Source organism: Bos javanicus, chromosome 19 (genome assembly GCF_032452875.1).
Source record: "Bos javanicus breed banteng chromosome 19, ARS-OSU_banteng_1.0, whole genome shotgun sequence".
Classification (NCBI taxonomy): Eukaryota; Metazoa; Chordata; class Mammalia; order Artiodactyla; family Bovidae; genus Bos; species Bos javanicus.
In genome coordinates this window covers 44,162,817-44,181,843 of record NC_083886.1, presented here as the reverse complement: position 1 = coordinate 44,181,843, position 19,027 = coordinate 44,162,817, and the positions used below count along the sequence as shown (strand labels likewise).

General features: G+C 43.8%; 1 protein-coding gene across 5 annotated transcripts in view; it reads left to right on the top strand.

Annotated features, from left to right (window-relative positions):
* EZH1 (enhancer of zeste 1 polycomb repressive complex 2 subunit) overlaps positions 1–19,027 on the top strand; it is a 31,586-nt gene that overhangs the window by 9,611 nt on the left and 2,948 nt on the right. For all 5 annotated transcript variants that reach the window (XM_061391872.1, XM_061391875.1, XM_061391874.1 and 2 more), the window contains 17 exons: positions 377–504; positions 626–754; positions 2,127–2,246; positions 3,559–3,679; positions 5,490–5,666; positions 6,770–6,872; positions 7,755–7,918; positions 8,302–8,393; positions 11,522–11,702; positions 11,954–12,150; positions 14,044–14,135; positions 15,065–15,105; positions 15,662–15,787; positions 17,018–17,196; positions 17,694–17,789; positions 18,201–18,282; positions 18,733–18,813. In XM_061391872.1, the coding sequence (XP_061247856.1) occupies positions 388–504; positions 626–754; positions 2,127–2,246; positions 3,559–3,679; positions 5,490–5,666; positions 6,770–6,872; positions 7,755–7,918; positions 8,302–8,393; positions 11,522–11,702; positions 11,954–12,150; positions 14,044–14,135; positions 15,065–15,105; positions 15,662–15,787; positions 17,018–17,196; positions 17,694–17,789; positions 18,201–18,282; positions 18,733–18,813 (2,098 nt within the window). In that variant the 5' untranslated portion in view covers positions 377–387. The remainder of the gene's footprint in view (positions 1–376; positions 505–625; positions 755–2,126; positions 2,247–3,558; positions 3,680–5,489; positions 5,667–6,769; positions 6,873–7,754; positions 7,919–8,301; positions 8,394–11,521; positions 11,703–11,953; positions 12,151–14,043; positions 14,136–15,064; positions 15,106–15,661; positions 15,788–17,017; positions 17,197–17,693; positions 17,790–18,200; positions 18,283–18,732; positions 18,814–19,027) is intronic.

Below are 19,027 nucleotides of genomic sequence, written 5' to 3'. Positions count from 1 at the left end.
ATCTTTCCATGAAGCTCTTGATATTAACTTGGTTCCTGCTAAACATTTCTCTTAATCAAAGTAGTAAACAGGCTTCCAAAATTGCAAGTAATCCAAGTTTCTAAATATCTGTGAAAGTGAGAGCTAAATTAAAAGCATGTTACCACAGAGGACAGTGGCTAAGCTTTTAGGTAATCAGACCAGGCATTGCTGATATGAAATCTTTTCTTAATTGGAACTTTCCGTTGAACTCATAGATTTGTGTTCTTTACACAAATCTTGTTTTTGTGAATAAATGTAATGGGAATGAAAGCATAACTGACCATGTTTATTTGAATTTGAGGAATGTGTCATTTCCAAGAAGTAAAATGCCATTTGTCATCTCTGTCTCTCTTAGATTACAGCAAAATGGATATACCAAATCCCCCGACGTCCAAATGTATCACTTACTGGAAGAGGAAAGTTAAGTCTGAATACATGCGACTTCGGCAGCTTAAACGGCTTCAGGCGAATATGGGTGCAAAGGTAGAAAAACTTCACAAGTGAAAGGCTATAAATTGATTCAACATGGAGGGGTTGGATTTTTTATTTTTATCTTTTAACTCTTCTCTTAAAATCCTAACAAGTTTTTCCTTGGCTCTGCTAGGCTCTCTATGTAGCAAATTTTGCAAAAGTTCAAGAAAAAACCCAGATCCTCAATGAAGAATGGAAGAAGCTTCGTGTCCAACCTGTTCAGTTAATGAAGCCTGTGAGTGGGCATCCTTTTCTCAAAAAGGTACTTCCAGTGTCTAAGCTTGGCCTTTCTCTTTTCCTTGGATTTAAGGATTTTTTTTTTTTCTTTTCTTTTCTGTATCTCTGGCTTATTGGGCTTCCCTGGTGGCTCAGATGGTAAAGAATCCACCTGCAATGCAGGAGAAGTGGGTTCAATCCCTAGGTTGGGAAGATCCCCTGGAGAAGGAAATGGCAACCCACTCCAGTATTCTTGCTTGGAGAATCTCATGGACAGAGGAGCCTGGTGGGCTACAGTCCACAGGGTTGCAAAGAGTCGGACATGACTGAGCGACTTCACACAGACACACACAGTATTCTTTCCTGGAGAAAGTCCATGGACAGGGGAGCCTGGTGGCCTGCAGTCCATGGGGTCACACTTATTATTATTAGAAAATAAAGACAATGGATGCAATTACTGTAGTCATCTTTGAATAACTGGGATGGTGAACCTGAAACTTAAAGAATAACTATGGAACTTCCTGGTGGTCCAGCCATTAAAACCCCACACTTCCAATGCAAGGGGCACAAGTTCAATCCCTGCTCAGGGAACTAAGATCCTGTATATTCCAGGCTGCAGCCTGAGAATAAATAAATAAAATCAAAAGGACATCAGACTCATTACCAAATTGTATTATTGAAAAAAAAAAGAATAACGGTTTTGCCTTTTGTTCTTTTCAGCTAATGAGTTTAATCATGAGTTTTACCTAGAAAAATAAGACATTTGCTGTCTACTTTCCTGGGCTCTGTATACAAGCTTCAAAGCAACCTCTTTTGTGGCTTTTTTGGTACCTCAGCTATTTTGAAGTTGGAAAAGGAATGCTGTGGGTAATTGACCAATATGGTCAACGGGACATCCTTTTTGTAAACTAAAAAAGTCACTCTGTTAGTTTCTTATAGAGATGATGTTTCTAAAATATAAAAAACAGATAGTTTATGAAGGGCACTTTTCTTTCCCAAAGCAAAAGGTGACCATAATCTCTGTACCACTTGGCTTCCCCCTGTAGTGTCCCCATCAGCTCTGCAGCTAAGCTGAAGTCCACTGCAAAGTTTAGGTCTTCAGGAAAACTTCCTTGTCTTCGTTCTCATCTCCTAGGACACTCAGAGGCTCTTTGCTGTCAGGTACAGCCCAAAGAGATCAACAGTTTTAGATGGAGATAAACAACAGTTGAATATGGGAGGCCAAGGGCAATAGACAGTTCCTGCTTCCCACAGGTTTACAACTGAGGGATTCCTTTTAGGAGCTCAATGTTACAAAATCCTCAGCTTATTCACTTGTAAGAATTAGAAGGCTACTGGGATAATTTTGGAAGGAAACTCCCATTCTCTCTTGGGTTGTGGACCTGCCTTCCCTCTCCATGTCATTGCTTATATTTCAGTGTACCATAGAGAGCATTTTCCCGGGATTTGCAAGCCAGCACATGTTAATGAGGTCTCTGAACACAGTTGCCTTGGTTCCCATCATGTACTCGTGGTCCCCTCTCCAGCAGAACTTCATGGTATGTATTGAAAGTACTGTGGTGATTGTTTAAATGGAATGATTTTTTTCTTTTTTTAACATTGAAATGCTGGCACTCCTCTCAGGGGAAAGATTGTCAGAATATACTTAACAAAGCTTGGACATGCAGGGCAGAATGTTTTTGTGATTTATTGACTCTGAAAAACACATATAGCAAATTGTTCTAACTTGTTAGCTTTTGCGTTCTCTGGAGTGTACTTCAGAATTGATGCTGTTTCGTTTTTGAATGAAACAGATTGGGCAAGAGTCCAGCTTTCCTTTACTACCTTGGTCCAATTTTATAACATTGCGTGCAGTTAAATGTATTCTAAATCAGACACTTCAGGCTTTAGCAGGTTGACAGCTCCCTGCTGATGGAGCAATCCTTTCTTAATCCCCTAAAGGCAAGATGCTGTGAAAGCAACTGAGATAGCAGAGGCACACGTGGATCTCCAGTCCTTTCCTCTGGGGCTTTATGCTGACTCCTGCCAGGATTATTTGTGGTTCTGATAATCAGGCTGCTAAATACTGCCATCGCTTATTGTGTCTGGTGACAGATAGCAGTTCTGCTGACTGGAATAGGATATAGGTTAACAGAAGGAAATCATCTCTTAGAAGAAAACTTCAGAGTAACTCTACTTGATAGCTATAGAACTGAAAATGACTGTTTTCTGCTGAACCACAAAACAAAATCCATTCATATTGTTTATTGCCAGAAAATATACATAGCTCGTTCTGTAATTGACTTTAGGTTCTCACTGAGGGTGAGTGATATCAGTTGTAATAAGAATTTTTATTATGTTTATGGGAGGTTAATCTTAGTCTGTATAATAGAATATACAAATATTTTATGGTTGCCAATTTCTGTTTTAATTACTGCAGTTATGTTGTAGTTTATATTCTTGAAAGTCTTCCTTTTCATCTGTCTATGTGATATTTGTACCAGTTTCACAATGTTTAGTGGATTAAATGACATAATAGATGGAATCACTATGAGAAAGAAATGTGTTGTCAGATTTTAGGTGTTGGTGGGAATATTTTTAACATCCAGCTTAACATTTGGTAGTTAATATCCTCAGGTAGTAAAGCTGACTTTTTTTTCTTCCAAGAGTAGCATGACTCCCATTTGAGGCTTTGTTGCCAAAATGACTGGTCTTTAAAATGTAGTGAACTTTGTAACCAAAGGCATTTTTAGGAGCTTTACAGCAGCAAAAATGGTTCAGCACACACAGGTTCGATTAAACAGGAAAGAGAAAAAAAAAAAAACAGGACAGAGGAGATGCACAGCAAACAAACATTTGGTTTGATTTCAGGTGGAAGATGAGACAGTTTTGTGCAATATCCCCTACATGGGAGATGAGGTGAAAGAGGAAGATGAGACTTTCATTGAGGAGCTGATCAATAACTACGATGGCAAAGTCCACGGTGAAGAAGGTAGTGGCGCTGGGCTCCTAAGGAGAGGACTGTATTAGGATGTGCCTCTTGGTTCATGTGTATCATTAGCTTGCTTTTATCTGCTGCCTCATGATGTATACACTGAAGACTATTTCCATGTCACCACATGGCTGGAAGTAAACATTTTATATTACAAATAACCCCAGTTAAATTTTAAGAGGATTTGGAGGAATTCCCTGGTGGTCCAGTGGTTAGGAGTCCATACTGTCATCTCCAGGGTCCCGGGGTTCAGTCCCTGGTTAGGAGACTAAGATCCCACAAGTCATGCAGCATGGCCAAAAAAAAAAAAAAAGAATTGAGACATAAAAGGATTGTATAGTAATATAATGGTTATATAGTAATATGATTTTCTCTCTAGTGGGTGGAGAGAAAATTTAGTGAATAAATAAGTTTGGTCTTAGAAGTCTACCATAAATCCATCCAAGGCTATTTTGTTCTTTGTTTCCCTTTCTGTGATACTGGCAATGAGCATAACCTCTCTTCTTAGATCCAAATACTCCTGAATCTCCCAGAAGTTGGCAAGAATATTCTGACTTTCCTAAAAGTGTTACCAAACCAAACTTGGGTCTGCTCACTTGAGTGCGATAAAGCCAATCTATTGACACCAGGTGGTGGTGAAGGAAAGTACAGTCTTTATTGTAGGGCGCCAAGCACGGAGAATGGGCAGCTCAAGCTCAAAGGACCAGAACTACCTAATGGCTTTCAGGGGAGGGATTTAAAAGGCAGTGTGAGGGAGAGAACTGCAGGGTGTATGATCAGTTGTGCCCACTTCTTGGATTGGTTGGCATCTGGGTGAAGTTTCAAGCCTCATCAACCTTCTGGTTTCAACCAGTCTAGGGTCTTCATGCTTGCGGTCAGCAGTTTTTGTCTGGTGGGAGGTCTGCTTCTTATAAAACAACTTAGGAATGTGTGTCAGGCCTTTATCTTTCTTTTGGGGAACTGGGAGTACAGTGATTCTGCTGTGTTGCAGATTTATAGTCTAAATTGTTACCAGTTTCCTGGCCCAACAGCTTTTCTTTGTTTCTATGTCTTCACATTTCTTAATCATTACCTCTGGAGCCAACCTTTTTGTGACTTAGGGAAGACCCGGGAGACTAAAGCAAAAACCTTTTACTTCAGAGGACAAGGGCAAAGGAACTTGTGTATGATTTCAAAAGCAAGTCATTTGTATTTAGTTTTAGTTTTAGAAAAAGTTGTTAGTATGTAAGAAGGGGAAAGATAGGGGAAAACTCTTCATAGATTGCAAACCAGTGGCTTCAACCTGCTCTTTTGACTATTGTGTTGTCAAAAGATGCTGTTGTGATGCCATTGAAATGCATTGTTTATACACGGTGCCCTCTAGTGTTCTGAGGCTTTATCCTAAGTTGTATTAATAGTTTAACCCCATGTAGTATGATTTTTTTTTTAAAGTATATTGTCTTTTGAGTCAACAATGTTACTACTGACCCATCACTTGCAAAACCAAGTACATTTTCATCATTTTTTTCTCTGTCCTATTTGTATTGTTGGCCCACTTTTGTGATATTTTGAACCGTAAATACAGGTTGATCTATTACTGAGGCAGTGAAAACCCCCGTAAAAATAAAGTCCATAACTGGATTTCCCACTCTAGCCAGCTGAACCGTTGCAATTTTAAGAACCAGTCAAATTATTGTAACTCCCTGGTTGTCCTCATAAAAATGTACATATATTATCTTGAGTCTCAGAAGTGAATACAGGAAAACCTTCTGAGGAGGACTAATGGAGTATGAAATGATCACTGCTCATCCATCTAATTCTTATATTTCAGAGATGATTCCTGGCTCTGTCCTGATCAGTGATGCTGTTTTCCTGGAGTTGGTAGATGCTCTGAATCAATACTCGGATGAAGATGAAGAAGGGCACAACGACACCTCAGATGGAAAGCAAGATGACAGCAAAGAGGATCTGCCAGTAACAAGAAAGAGGAAACGACATGCTATTGAAGGTGAAGAGCATGACCTCCTTATTCCACCTGGGGTGACAGGGAAAGGGAAGAAAGCAAAAGATAGGTTTATTTCTTATTAAAGGCTATTGGCACTTCTCACTGGTCCACTTAAAAGGAGAACGTGTTTACTGATTGATGGTTTAAGATAGCTGTGATTTAGCTGAAGAAAAAACTAGGAGAACTTTAGACAGTAATCATTGTTTATTTCTAATTATAAAAAATAATGTGTTTGAAAAATATGGCAAGTTATAAAGAATAAAGTAAAATTACCCTATTATCTTGCTACCTAGAAGTAGTTTTTTTAGTATTAATATTTCCTTCTAGACTTAAAAAATGTATATATAAAAATATACACATGTACACCTGAAATGTATTATGTGTATTTTATCTCAGTTTTTAAAAAGTACCTAAGTAAATCAACATATATATACATGGTAGGTGAAGTTAGTATCATACCACATATGTGTATATACACACAGATAATTTTATACCCCTTATTATTTAATCTTACATCATGAGCATTTTCCCATGTTAGACAATATTTAATTAATTTCATATTTAATTGTACTTTGTTATTTAATTATACCATATGTCTAGACACAAAGTGTCTTCTCTTCTTATAACAAATTTACAGTATCCATCTTGTTCTTTGTTTTTTGTTTTTGTTTTCCATCTTGTTCTTTGGCATCGACATTATGGTAGGTACTTCTATACTCGGGTCTCTCCATAAAAACTTCTATTTTCACTTCCAGATTCTGTCTTACACTGTAGATTTTTTTTTTTTTTTGGCCATACCATGAGGCTTGTGGGATCTTAGTTCTCCAATCAGGGATTGAATCCAGGCCCTCGGCAGTGAAAGCTCAGAGTCTTAACCACTGGGCCACCATGGAATTCCCCTGGACTGTGGATTTTGTTGTTAATATGTAGATGGCTCTGATCTCCTTAGCTACCAGTAGCCTGTTAGATAGGTCCAGGTAGCACTGACCTTCTTTCTGTATTCTGACATAGTCAATGGTTGAGTTAAAAAGCAGCTCTAATCAGAATGCCATGACAAAAGTACAAGATGATCAACTAGCTTTGTTTGTGTATCGTTTCCAATCCAGGCAGCAAAAAGAGTTCCAAGAAACAATTCCCAAACGACATGATCTTCAGTGCGATCGCCTCGATGTTCCCTGAGAACGGTGTCCCAGACGACATGAAGGAGAGGTAGGATGGCTGCCCCCCGCAGGCCATGTAGACCACTCAGGCAAAACTTGCATACAGGCTTTTTTTGGGTTATAAAAAGTCTCATTTTTGGTAAGTGCATTTTGATTTGCCTACACTTCTGATTACCTCTAAATTCCCATTCCCACGTTAAAGGTCATCGTTTGCTGGCTTTTGCGTAAATCTGGGCAGAGAAGTTTTAAGGTTTTGCCACTTTACTGGAGAGTTATTCCAGCACCATACTTAGAAAATATTTCCCTTCCCTTACTTTCATATATACACATACCAGGCCCGGCATCATTACAATGGTGAACCTACCTGCTTATACATAAAGACCTATTAAAAAAAAATACGCATCATCCCTTTTCTCCCTTGGCAGACCATTTCTGGATAACTGTCAGTATTCGGTCTGCATTTTCTTTTTTGTTTTTAATTAAAAATTTTTTATTGGAGTATATTCGATTTACAATATGTTCGTTTTAGCAAAGTGGATCAGTTACACATCCACATCTGTTGTTTAGTCGCTATGTTGTGTCAGACTCTGTGTGACCCCCATGGACTGTTGCCCACCAGGCTCCTCTGTCCATGGAATTCTCCAGGCAGGAATACTGGAGTGGGGTGCCATTTCATTCTCTAGAGGATCTTCCCAACCCAGGCATCAAACCCATGAAACCCGTGACTCCTGCATTGGCAGTCCGGTTCTTTTGTCACTGAGCCACCAGGGAAGCCCACATATACATGTATTCAGTCTTTTTTGTTTTTGTTTAGATTCTTTTCCTGTGTAGGCTATTATAGAGCACTGAGTAGAGTTTCCCATATCAGTCTGCATTTTCTCAATGGAGACATTCCCTTGGAAGGCACTCTTACCTCTCTTTTCCGAACCAGGTACCGAGAGCTCACAGAGATGTCAGACCCCAATGCGCTCCCCCCGCAGTGCACACCCAACATCGACGGCCCCAACGCCAAGTCTGTGCAGCGGGAACAGTCTCTGCACTCCTTCCACACACTCTTCTGCCGGCGCTGCTTCAAATACGACTGCTTCCTTCACCGTGAGTGGGCTGCTCTGAAATGCTCTCCTGTTTTCCATCCCCAGCCACCATTTCATTCTCTTTATTTTTAGTTTCTCCAATGGAATTCCTGGCTTCTGATCCGATAATGGTTTTACAAAGGGCCAGTTCTCTTTCCTCTTGTGTAGTTACAGTGTGGTGTGCTTCACACGGTGAGGACAGATTAACCAGCAACACAGTTGTCCCGAGTTTCCTCTAGCTTTGGAAGAATTGTGTTGATGTCAGAAATGATTCCGCTTGATTCACCTTGATGATAGCTGTTTACATCTAAATTCTCCTCCAGTGGCTCCCTAATTCAGATTTGTTCCTCCTCCTCCTGTCTAGCAGATGAGCCATTGCAAACAGGACAGTTTTGTGTTTTCCAGCTTTCCATGCCACCCCTAATGTGTATAAACGCAAGAACAAAGAAATCAAGATTGAGCCAGAACCGTGTGGCACAGACTGCTTCCTTCTGCTGGTACGTTTTAAATTCTTCTGCCATGGTTGAAATTGGTGGAAATCTGAGCAGGAAATGGTCCTTGGGCTTTCTGCCCCAGAGAACACAAACCACTTGGGCTGGTATATAACACCCTGAGGGTCACAAAGTGTAGATGAGACATGACTTCTGCTTGTAAGGAGCGCCCTGATTTTGCAGCAGTAGCACTGTGAAGTTAGTTTCATGGAGCGAGGTGTGAAGAACATTGAAGGCTTTTTTGCTCTAAACATCGTCTACTCAGATTTCAGAGTCTGAAACTGCTTTGTTTGACTTGGAGCTGTATGTGTGTGCACGAGACACTATCTTTGCTGTCTCCCTTTAACTGCATATAAATGTAGGAGGAACAACACATGAAGGTGCTCATATCTTATGTGAGGTAATCAGCCAGGTGGACCCTTGCTGGCGGACAGACCTCATGTAGCAGTGTGCATTCTGCATTTATGTGGGGAGGCAGCCCACTGAGAGCTAGAAGGGAATAGGTTGAGTTGGACTTGTCAAAGACATAGTTTTGCTTTCTACACAATAGGGTGGGGCTTCCCTGGTAGCTCAGCTGCTAAAGAATCCACTTGTAATGCAGAAGACCCCGGTTTGATTCCTGGGTCTGGTAGATCCGCTGAAAAAGCAATAATAGGCTACCCACTCCAGTATTCTTGGGCTTCCTTGGTGGCTCAGCTCCCTGCCAGTGAGAGACCTGGGTTCGATCCCTGAGTTGGGAAAATCCCCTGGAGAAGGGAACAGCTACCTACTGCAGTATTCTGGCTGGAGAATTCCATGAACTGTATAGTCCTTGGGATCGCAAAGAGTCGGACACAACTGAGCTACTTTCACACGATAGGGTGAACTTAGGTAAAGAATAAAATACCTTGATAAAATTTCTGCTACCAATTAAAATGAGATTATACAGCCAGGTGGTTCTGGAACTATCTTTAGTGGGATAATAGAAGGAAAGATGATAGAGAGTGCCATTGGGTAAAAATCTGGAAAATGTGCCACATGGTAATAGCAAAAAAATAAATAGCGCTTTCTTGGTGGTCCAGTGGTTAAGACTCTGTGTTCCCAATCCAGGGGACCCAGATTTGATCCCTGATCAGGGAACTAGATCACATATACTGCAACTAAGAGTTCATACTCTGCAACTAAGATGTGGCACAGCCAAAACAAATAAACATAAATATTTAAAATGCATAGAACTGAATGCCCAAAAAGTTCCATTTAAACAAACAAAAAATAAATAGACTTTATCTGATTTATTTTTTCCATAATATGTATTAATTCCTTCCTATGTGTCAAAGTACTGTGCTAACCCTTAACATATATGATCTTATTTTCATGTTTATAACAACATCCTGAGGTGGATAAAGTATAGGTTATAAAAGTTACATATTTTGCCTAAAGTTTGTTACTATGTCAGTGGTGTGGCAATGATGAAATTGAAGCTCTGGTCTAACTCCACAGTTCATGCTTTTTATATAACTCAAAAGGGCATTGCTGGGGCTTCCCTGGTGGTTCGGTGGTAAAGAATCTGCCTGCCAGTGCAGGAGACACAGATTCAATCTCTGATCCAGGAAGATCCCACGTGCCAAGGAGCAACTCAGCCCATGCTCTGCTACTCTTCAGCCTGGGAGCCAGAACTACAGAGCCCACATGCTGCAGCTGCCTAAGCCCTCATGCCCTGCGTCTTGTCATCTGCAGCATGAGAAGCCCCCGTGATGAGAAGTCTGTGCACCACAACTAGAGAGTAGCCCCTGCTCACCACAGCTAGAGAAAGCCCGCACAGCAGTGAAGACCTCAACACAGCCAAATTAAATTAAAAACAATAAAAAGGGCATTGCCCTCCCCAGAGTAGTCATCCTGGAATCCTGTATAGGTCACATTGAGCATAGACACGCAGTATCAGATTCAGTTAAAATAAAAACTTCTCTCTTGGAATTTCTTTGAGAGCCTACAGTATATTATTCTGAATATCCTTAATAATGGTAAACCTTTATCCTTTACTTACAGATTTAGTTTCCAGAAACAGCTCAAAATCTTTGGAAACTAAGTCTAGCGAGAAGATAGATGATCCAGCTAAGTAATTATCTGGTCTTTAAAAAAAAAGATAGCTATAAAGTAATAAAGTAATAAAATATTCATCCTAGTTTAAAATACTGACTTGAGGGAATTTCCTAAATTAAGTGGTTCAGTTCAGTCACTCAGTCATGTCCGACTCTTTGCGACCCCATGAATCACAGCACGCCAGGCCTCCCTGTCCATCACCAACTCCCGGAGTTCACTCAAACTCATGTCCATCGAGTTGGTGATGCCATCCAGCCATCTCATTCTCTGTCGTCCCCTTCTCCTCCTGCCCCCAATCCCTCCAAGCATCAGGGTCTTTTCCAGTGAGTCAACTCTTCACATGAGGTGGCCAAAGTATTGCAGTTTCAGCTTCAGCATCAATCCTTCCAATGAACACCCAGGGCTGATCTTTAGTATGGACTGGTTGGATCTCTTTGCAGTCCAGGGGACTCTCAAGAGTCTTCTCCAACACCACAGTTCAAAAGCATCAATTCTTCGGCACTCAGCTTTCTTCACAGTCCAACTCTCACATCCATACATGACGAATTGAGTGGTAATATTATACAAATTTAAGGGTTATATATTTTCTTACTGAAACAGAGACAATTGTGGTAAAACATAAAGAACAGTGAGGCCTGGGGATGAAGGGCCCTGATTCTTGTACCTGCTCTGGAATAATTAGCTGCATGCTGTCAGCACATCCCTCATTTTCTCATCTACAGGAGAATGTATTCTCAAATTCCAGTCAGCTTGTGAGCAAATGAGTATAAGATAACGACTCACTGGATAGTCAAAGATGCATAGAAACATCTGTGCATAATATATAAAGATTATATCTTTATAAAGATTATATTATAGGGCAGCTCTTTGTCAAGAGATACAAGTGTGTAAGCTTTAAGATGTTTGTTAAGAAGCTATCACATGGTCATATATGGTACAGAGGAAAAAAATAAGTGTCAAGGTGCAAGTTAGCACAGATATTGAAGATGGTTTGTGATGATGGGACCAATATGGTGGCCTGTTTCTGTTTCCTAACTGTAACATGGCCTCTGCAGGAAGGAGCAAAGGAGTACGCCATGCTGCACAACCCTCGCTCCAAGTGCTCCGGGCGTCGCCGGCGAAGGCACCACGTGGTCAATGCTTCCTGCTCCAACACTTCAGCCTCTGCTGTGGCTGAGACCAAAGAAGGGGACAGCGACAGGGACACTGGCAATGACTGGGCCTCCAGTTCTTCAGGTACAGTGAGCAGAAAATGATCTCTTCTTGCTACACAAGGTAAACCCAGGATCATGCCATAACGGTTAACATTACTACCTTTTTAAATTGTTCATTCTTTCCACAGGTTCACCTGTAAGCAGTAGAGACAGGGAGTATTTTCGTTCCTAACTCTTCTACCTTTTGGTGTAGAATGAAGTGCTGAGCTTGTAGCAAACCACTGAGGCCAGCTGCACAGCTTCTTGTGTTTCTCTCATTCCTTTCTCTCTTAGAGGCAAACTCTCGCTGTCAGACGCCCACGAAACAGAAGGCGAGTCCAGCCCCACCTCAGCTCTGTGTCGTGGAAGCACCCTCAGAACCTGTGGAGTGGACTGGGGCTGAAGAATCTCTTTTTCGAGTCTTTCATGGCACCTACTTCAACAACTTCTGTTCAATAGCCAGACTTCTGGGGACTAAGACATGCAAGCAGGTACTGTCTGAAGGGGACGGGAACAAGTCCTTGCCCTGGGAGCCCTTTGGTCACTTTGTAAGGCTGCCTGTCTGGACAGAAGCTGTCTTAGGTTCAGTCCTTCATGAGCCTGTGCTTCTGGACCAGGAGGTGGATTCCCCAAACTTGGAGGGCTTTCTGCAAATGCCAGGCCTAGCAATACTTAGGATCTGCTGTCCTTGCTGAATTCGTATTTCTGTCTCTAGCCACTATCTAACTCTTCTGGATGTTTCTACCCTCTCTCAGGTTTTTTCTTTTTTTTGGTGGAGGCAGAGGTGTTCTTGCCTTTCTTTCTAATGCATGCATACATGCTGAGTTGCTTCAGTCGTGTCCGACTCTGCAACCCTATGGACAGCAGCCCAACAGGCTCCTCTGTCCACGGGATTCTCCAGGCAAGGATACTGGAGTGGGTGGCTATTTTCTTCTCCGTTTCTTTCTAAATGTGGACCCATTTCCTGGAAGGCACTCCTGGGTCCTTCTGGGGATCTTCTTATCTCACACCCCTGCTCCTGCTTCTGTGGCTACAGCTGCCACCGTCCCCCCAATCAGTCTTCTCAGCTGCTTTATTCTTCAAATGTTCTATCATTAGATTTCCTAATTACCACCCCTAATGGCTGTGTCTGGACCATGTGCATCTCACTCACATCATCACTAGAATCGCCATCTGATAGCAGCTTCTGATGTTCTGAAGGTGGGAGAAGCCTACAGGGAGCAGACAGACTGAAGCACAGGGATAGGGAGTCAGGTATTGGGGCCAACTGGTCCAAACAGGAACACCAGAGCTTGAGCCCTCCTCACTTAGCTCCCCACTTTCCAGAAGAGTCTCTGCAATCTTTTCTTCATGTACTCTCTACTTAGAACAAGTAGTAGAACCATGAGCTGAAGTGCCCTTTGCTTTCTTTTCTTTTTAAGTGAAAGAAGGTTTACTCAAGGGGAAAACACTCCATAGATAGAGTGTGAGCCATCTCAGAAGGCATGAGAGGCCTTTTTGGAGGAAGTAGAAATGAATAGCTTTATTGCTGTGCCAGGCAAAAGGAGACACAGCAGGCTCATGCCTTGAAAAACTGTGTCCCCTATTCCTTTCTTTTTGGATCTCATACCTATCTCCCCAAGGCACAGGTTTTTTACTTAAAAGCCTGCAAACTGTGTACAAAGCAATTTTTGTGTGTTATTTTCCTGAAAATAAGATTCACAGTTTTCATGGAACTGCGAGAAGGCCTGTAACTGAAAAGAAAAAGCTAAAAAACAAATGTTCTAAGGGAAACAGCATGTTAAAAGGGACCAGGCCTTCCTGAAATGCTGTCCTACTAAAATAGTCAAGGCTCTAACATCTTTATGCCAACAGAGGGAGCTAGTGCTTAGCCGGGTGGTACCTCAGGTCACATCAGACTCAGTTACACAAGATATACAACACTGCCCTTCCTAGTAAGAAGCAGATACTCTTGGTAAGAATTGACTCCCTCTGGGCTTGAAAGGCAGAGCAGTAGATGAAAGAGACTGACCAGGAAAACTACCTGTGCTCAGTCAGGATAAACATTTAAGAATCAACTTCAGGGACTTCCCTGGTGATCCAGTGGTTAAGACTCCTTGCTCCCAATGCCAGGGGCATGGGTTCAATCCCTCGTCAGGGAACAGGGAACTAAGGTCCTGCACACCACATGGCATGGCCAAAAACCAAACCAAACCAAAACCAAAAACACAACCAAATACAAAGAACTTCAGAAACAGCAACCCTGTGTCCCCGTGCTGCTCTGTCTATGCCTGCTAAAGATGCTCAGTCATCTGCCCACAAGCTCAGAAACCAGCACCTGCCTAGGTCACTTATCTGACTCCTCAGCTCAAGAAGTGACAGGTCCTGTTGGATTTCTCTTCCAGGTCTTCCAGTTTGCAGTCAAAGAGTCACTTATCCTGAAGCTGCCCACAGATGAGCTTATGAACCCCTCGCAGAAGAAGAAGAGAAAGCACAGGCAAGGGTTGGACCGAAGGCTTTCTGTGGCCAGACTGTTCCCTGTGCCCTGACCTGCCCTAGGGCTTCGCTGCTGCCTCCTTTTGCAGCCACTGCCCAGCAGTTCAGCATCACTCAGTGGAGGGCCAGTCTCCTCAGTGCTCCCTGCAATCTGTGCCTTAAATCAGCCCTTCCCTTGTCCCGCAGTGCTGTGGACCATGAAATAATTGATTTTTAAGCTCCCGGCCAGCAGGATGTAAACTGGCCTCATGGCTCCACCCTGAGGCCGTTTCTTCTCACTGGGTTGTTATTACCACTGCACTCACTTCTCAACTCTGACCAGAGTTTTGTTGTTCTGTTTTTGGCACTTGTATCTCTAAGTTGCATAATAACACTGTCTTCTAGCTAACCTTTGCTTAGGGTTGGAAGTTTTTTTTTTTTTTTTTTGCATCCAACACTCCATCTGGCTTTGTTCCCTAAAAAACTGACACTGGTTCCAGATATAGAAGGAAATCCCTGTGGCATCTCCCTTTCAATTCCTTCACTCAGAGCAGATTTCTGAAAAGTCTTCCCACCTCCCCATCCTGAAATGCCCCCACATCTCCACCTCCTCAAAGAGAGGGAGGGCAGGGGAGAGGAGAAATGGAGAAACAGTAGCATTTTAATAGATGTAGAGGGTTTGGTCTGGTCTTGCATCTGTTTTTTTTTTTTTTTTATGTATGTTTGTTTATGGGTGGGATGTGTTGTTTTTGTTTAAATCTTGAGCCAGAGGCCAGCTGCAGGTAAAGTGTGCTCCAGCTTCTGTGCACCGGCATCCAGGCCTGTTGTGAAGGGATTTGGGGAGGATCCCAGTGATCAGATCGCAGTCCCCCAAAGGAGGTCATGCTATCATTTACCCAAATCTGCAGAGTTCCCCAGGGCCACAACCCTGAGCTGTACCGTCTCTTGCAGGTTGTGGGCTGCACACTGCCGGAAAATTCAGCTGAAGAAAGGTAAGTTCCACTGGGGCGCTGCGCTCAGGTTGCAGCCTGTGGCCGCCCTTCCCCTGCCCCACCTGTGGCTGCACTTATTGACCCTGCATGGCTTCCGCACGTTGCAGGTCCCCCCTGCAACAGCTGGTGACAGCTCAGCTCCTCGCTGCAGCTGAGAAGACCTCTCAGGAGATACAGTCACAGGCCTGTGGTCTCTGACTTTCATCGTGAGCCATATACAGGGTTCTAGGCTTCATTTAGTGTTCTGGGGCGGTATTTGTTTAATTTTTTTGGCCAGGTGGCATGTGGGATCCTAGTTCCTCGACCAGAGATTGAACTCAGACCCCCTGCCATGGAAGCAGTCTTAACCCCTGGACCAGCAGGGAAGTCCCCTCATTTAGTGTTTAAAATAACTGCCCTGTAATCACACCATTTCCACACTCTCCCTACAAAGCAGATCACTCCACTGTAGCTTATGGACCACCACCCCTGTGATTGCTTCTCACGTCAGGTACTGAATGCATGTCCAGGTTGGTCAGAACCAGTGGCCACAGTAGTGTGTTCTTTTCTCTCTTAGATAACTCCTCCACCCAGGTGTACAACTACCAGCCCTGCGACCACCCGGACCGCCCCTGTGACAGCACGTGCCCCTGCATCATGACTCAGAATTTCTGTGAGAAGTTCTGCCAGTGCAACCCCGACTGTAAGAGTTCTCTGTTGGCCATAGTTGTCAACCTAAGCAGCCCAGGTTTCCCTCCCCTCGCACCCTTCTCTGCTTACAGGCCTTCCGATACCCTCTGTGTGGCACTTAAAGCATTCTACAGAGGAAACAAGATCTTTAAGATCAGGGGAAGTCATTTTTTTAAAAATCCTGAGGTTATGATTCTAAAAGCCACAGTTACACTGAAATAAGCTGCTTTTCCAGCTTCACCTTCTAGGGCAGCATTAAGAAATGTGAGAATCTTTTACCTTAAGGTGTAAATACAGCCTCCCTTTCCAGGATGTTGTTTTACAACGTATACGGGTTATAGCTCTGTGTGTGTCTGTTTTAGTCTCCTATCTGGAGTTTTAGCCTCAGGTCAATCTGGATGTCAGCAGAGGGTGGGACAGAGACTCAAGCGTGCTTTTCTCTCGCTTCTTACCCTTGCCTGCCCGCCCCCACTGAGGCTGAGCAGTTGGGTGGCAGCCCCCAGAGCTTGCAGACCTGGGTACCCAGGCAGTTGTGCTGGAAGTACTTTGTAACACAAGATAGCAATCTTAACCACAATAGAGGGGTGGGTGATTGTGCTGGGAGGGCAGTGGGTGGAGGACGATAGCATAGAACGGATGCATTATGTTCTCAAAATGATTCTTGTTTTGATGGTGAGGATTTACCAGTGAAAAGCACTGATTTCTTCTTCTCTGGAGCACTGTTTACCTACCTTCCAAATTCTCCCAACAAAGTGGAGGTGGTAAGGGGAGAGCATTGTTAGGGATTCTCTAGAAAACACTTGTCCAGAATCAAACCTGCTTTTCTGACTCAGACGTGAATGCTGGGAGGTGCTCTGTTTTCTCTGAAAAACACTTGAGTCTGTGATTATTGGGACTACCCAGATAAAGAATTCGCCTGCCAGTGCAGGACATGCAGGTTCGATCCCTGGGTTGGGAAGATACCCTGGAAATGGAGATGGTAACCCACTCCAGTATCCTTGCTTGGGAAATCCCATGGACAGAGGAGCCTGGCAGGCCACAGTCCATGGGGTCGCAAAGAGTTGGACATGACTGAGCCACTAAATAATAACAACAACATGTGATTATTGGGAAGGCAGTTTCTCTGTTATTTGCCAAATATCCTTGAACCCATAACACTGACTTCCCCACTGTCTCTTGAGTCAAACCGGAGTCCCAGCATCAGCCTGCTTCTCTCCCTGACGTTCCCTGTCATCCCGCGCAGGTCAGAATCGCTTTCCCGGCTGTCGCTGTAAGACCCAGTGCAATACCAAGCAGTGCCCGTGCTACCTGGCGGTGCGCGAGTGTGACCCTGACCTGTGCCTCACCTGTGGGGCCTCAGAGCACTGGGACTGCAAGGTGGTTTCCTGTAAGAACTGCAGCATTCAACGTGGCCTCAAAAAGGTGAGGGCTTTTTCCCAGGACTCCAGGCCAGGTCAGGTGGGAAGGACTGAAGATCTGAGCAGCCTCTGTCTACTGGTTCCTTAGGTGGTTTGTACACCAGTGTTGGTGATTCCTGACAGACACACATTTCCTGAGTTCATCAAACCTTTGGTCCCCTTGAGGGATTAGAGAAGTAATCCCCTGACTTGGCCAGACTGAGAGGAGCAGAGAAGAGGCCATGTCATTGACAGTGTCTGTTTTCTGTGGACACTTGCAGTGAGTTCCGCAGGGTCAGGTGTAGGAGATTTCCTAGGCTGGAGGAAGAGGTGTCATGTCTCTCTTCATCACCTCCCACCAGAACACAATGGCTTAGACCTTTTTCTGTTTTCAGATCCTCTTACAGTTGCTAGTTCTTTCCACCCTGCTCCCCGCAGCCCACGTGCACGCCCAGCACACATTCCCCCCGCCCCCGGCTCGCACACGCCCTGTAATCTGAGGTTTGACTCCCTGTTCCCCAGCACCTGCTGCTGGCCCCCTCAGATGTGGCCGGATGGGGCACCTTCATTAAGGAGTCTGTGCAGAAGAATGAATTCATTTCTGAATACTGTGGTGAGGTGAGTGCTATCGGTTTGGCCCACATTCTTATATGGAGAGATACTGATGAGAAACTCTGATTTTCTGTGGGCCAGACTTCTGTGAACTAATCTCTAAATAACTCAGCCAAGTTCTCATGTGGCCTCTCGGGGGATCCCACAGAACTGTTTGCAATCCTGAAACAAACCACTCTTTCTTCGACTTTCTGGCAACTCAGGCTACACAAGGGGGCCAGGCAGGCGGGGGACTCTGGTCTGTCTCAGTGTTGGTTAGCCTGTGCAGGGATTGGGATGAAACTAGCTGAGCTCCCCCTCTGACTACTGTTCTTGTCGTCCTCCATAAGCCCCTTCCTGGCCCTTTCTACAGGCAGAGTGCCATGCCCTGAGCAGGCAGCTACATCCCCAGTATCTGTTCCTTGTCTGTCTCTACAGCTCATCTCTCAGGATGAGGCCGATCGACGAGGGAAGGTCTATGACAAGTACATGTCCAGCTTCCTGTTCAACCTCAATAACGGTAGGGAGTCTCTCTTTCATCCCCATGTGGTCTCAGGCAGGTCTTCCTACCAGACTCCCCTGGTATCGTTCAGGTTCAGACCAGCCCTGAGTCTTCCAGCCGATGCTTAGAGCACAGTGGTAAGACTGAACTCAGAGACTCCAGGAGCCACAGTTTGCTTGCTCTGGGAGAACCTCCATTTCCGGGTTGTGTTTGTTTCAGAGCCCTGAGCACTTATACGTCAGAAATCTCCCTTCCCAGTAGGTGGGAGGGGAGGTCTGTGATTCCCGAAAGAGGAAGGGAACCCGCAGGGAGTGCTTCCATGAGGGGCTGTTTCTAGCTCCAGTTAGTGTGCTGGGACTCAGGGTTTCCCCTGCATTGTATTGTTCCAGTTTAGTTGACTTCAGATTCGGGCTCAGGAAGATGTAGAGTTGCCTGGTAAGCTCATAGTCCCCCTGGTTTCCTTTATAGATTTTGTAGTGGATGCTACCCGGAAAGGAAACAAAATTCGATTTGCAAACCATTCGGTGAACCCCAACTGTTATGCCAAAGGTGAGTTCCCAGTAACTTGGGAGGTGGGGTAGATGATGGATGCTTCATTTACTATGATTTCTATCCATTAGTTCAGTTTTTTTTTAATAACTGAATTATTTCTTTGTCCAAAGATAATCATGATTAATGTCTAATATCATTTTGAGCCTTTCTGTCTTGGTTTTTTAATCTGCTTTTCTGACTGAATACATTATAAACCTTTTTTCCTAACGTG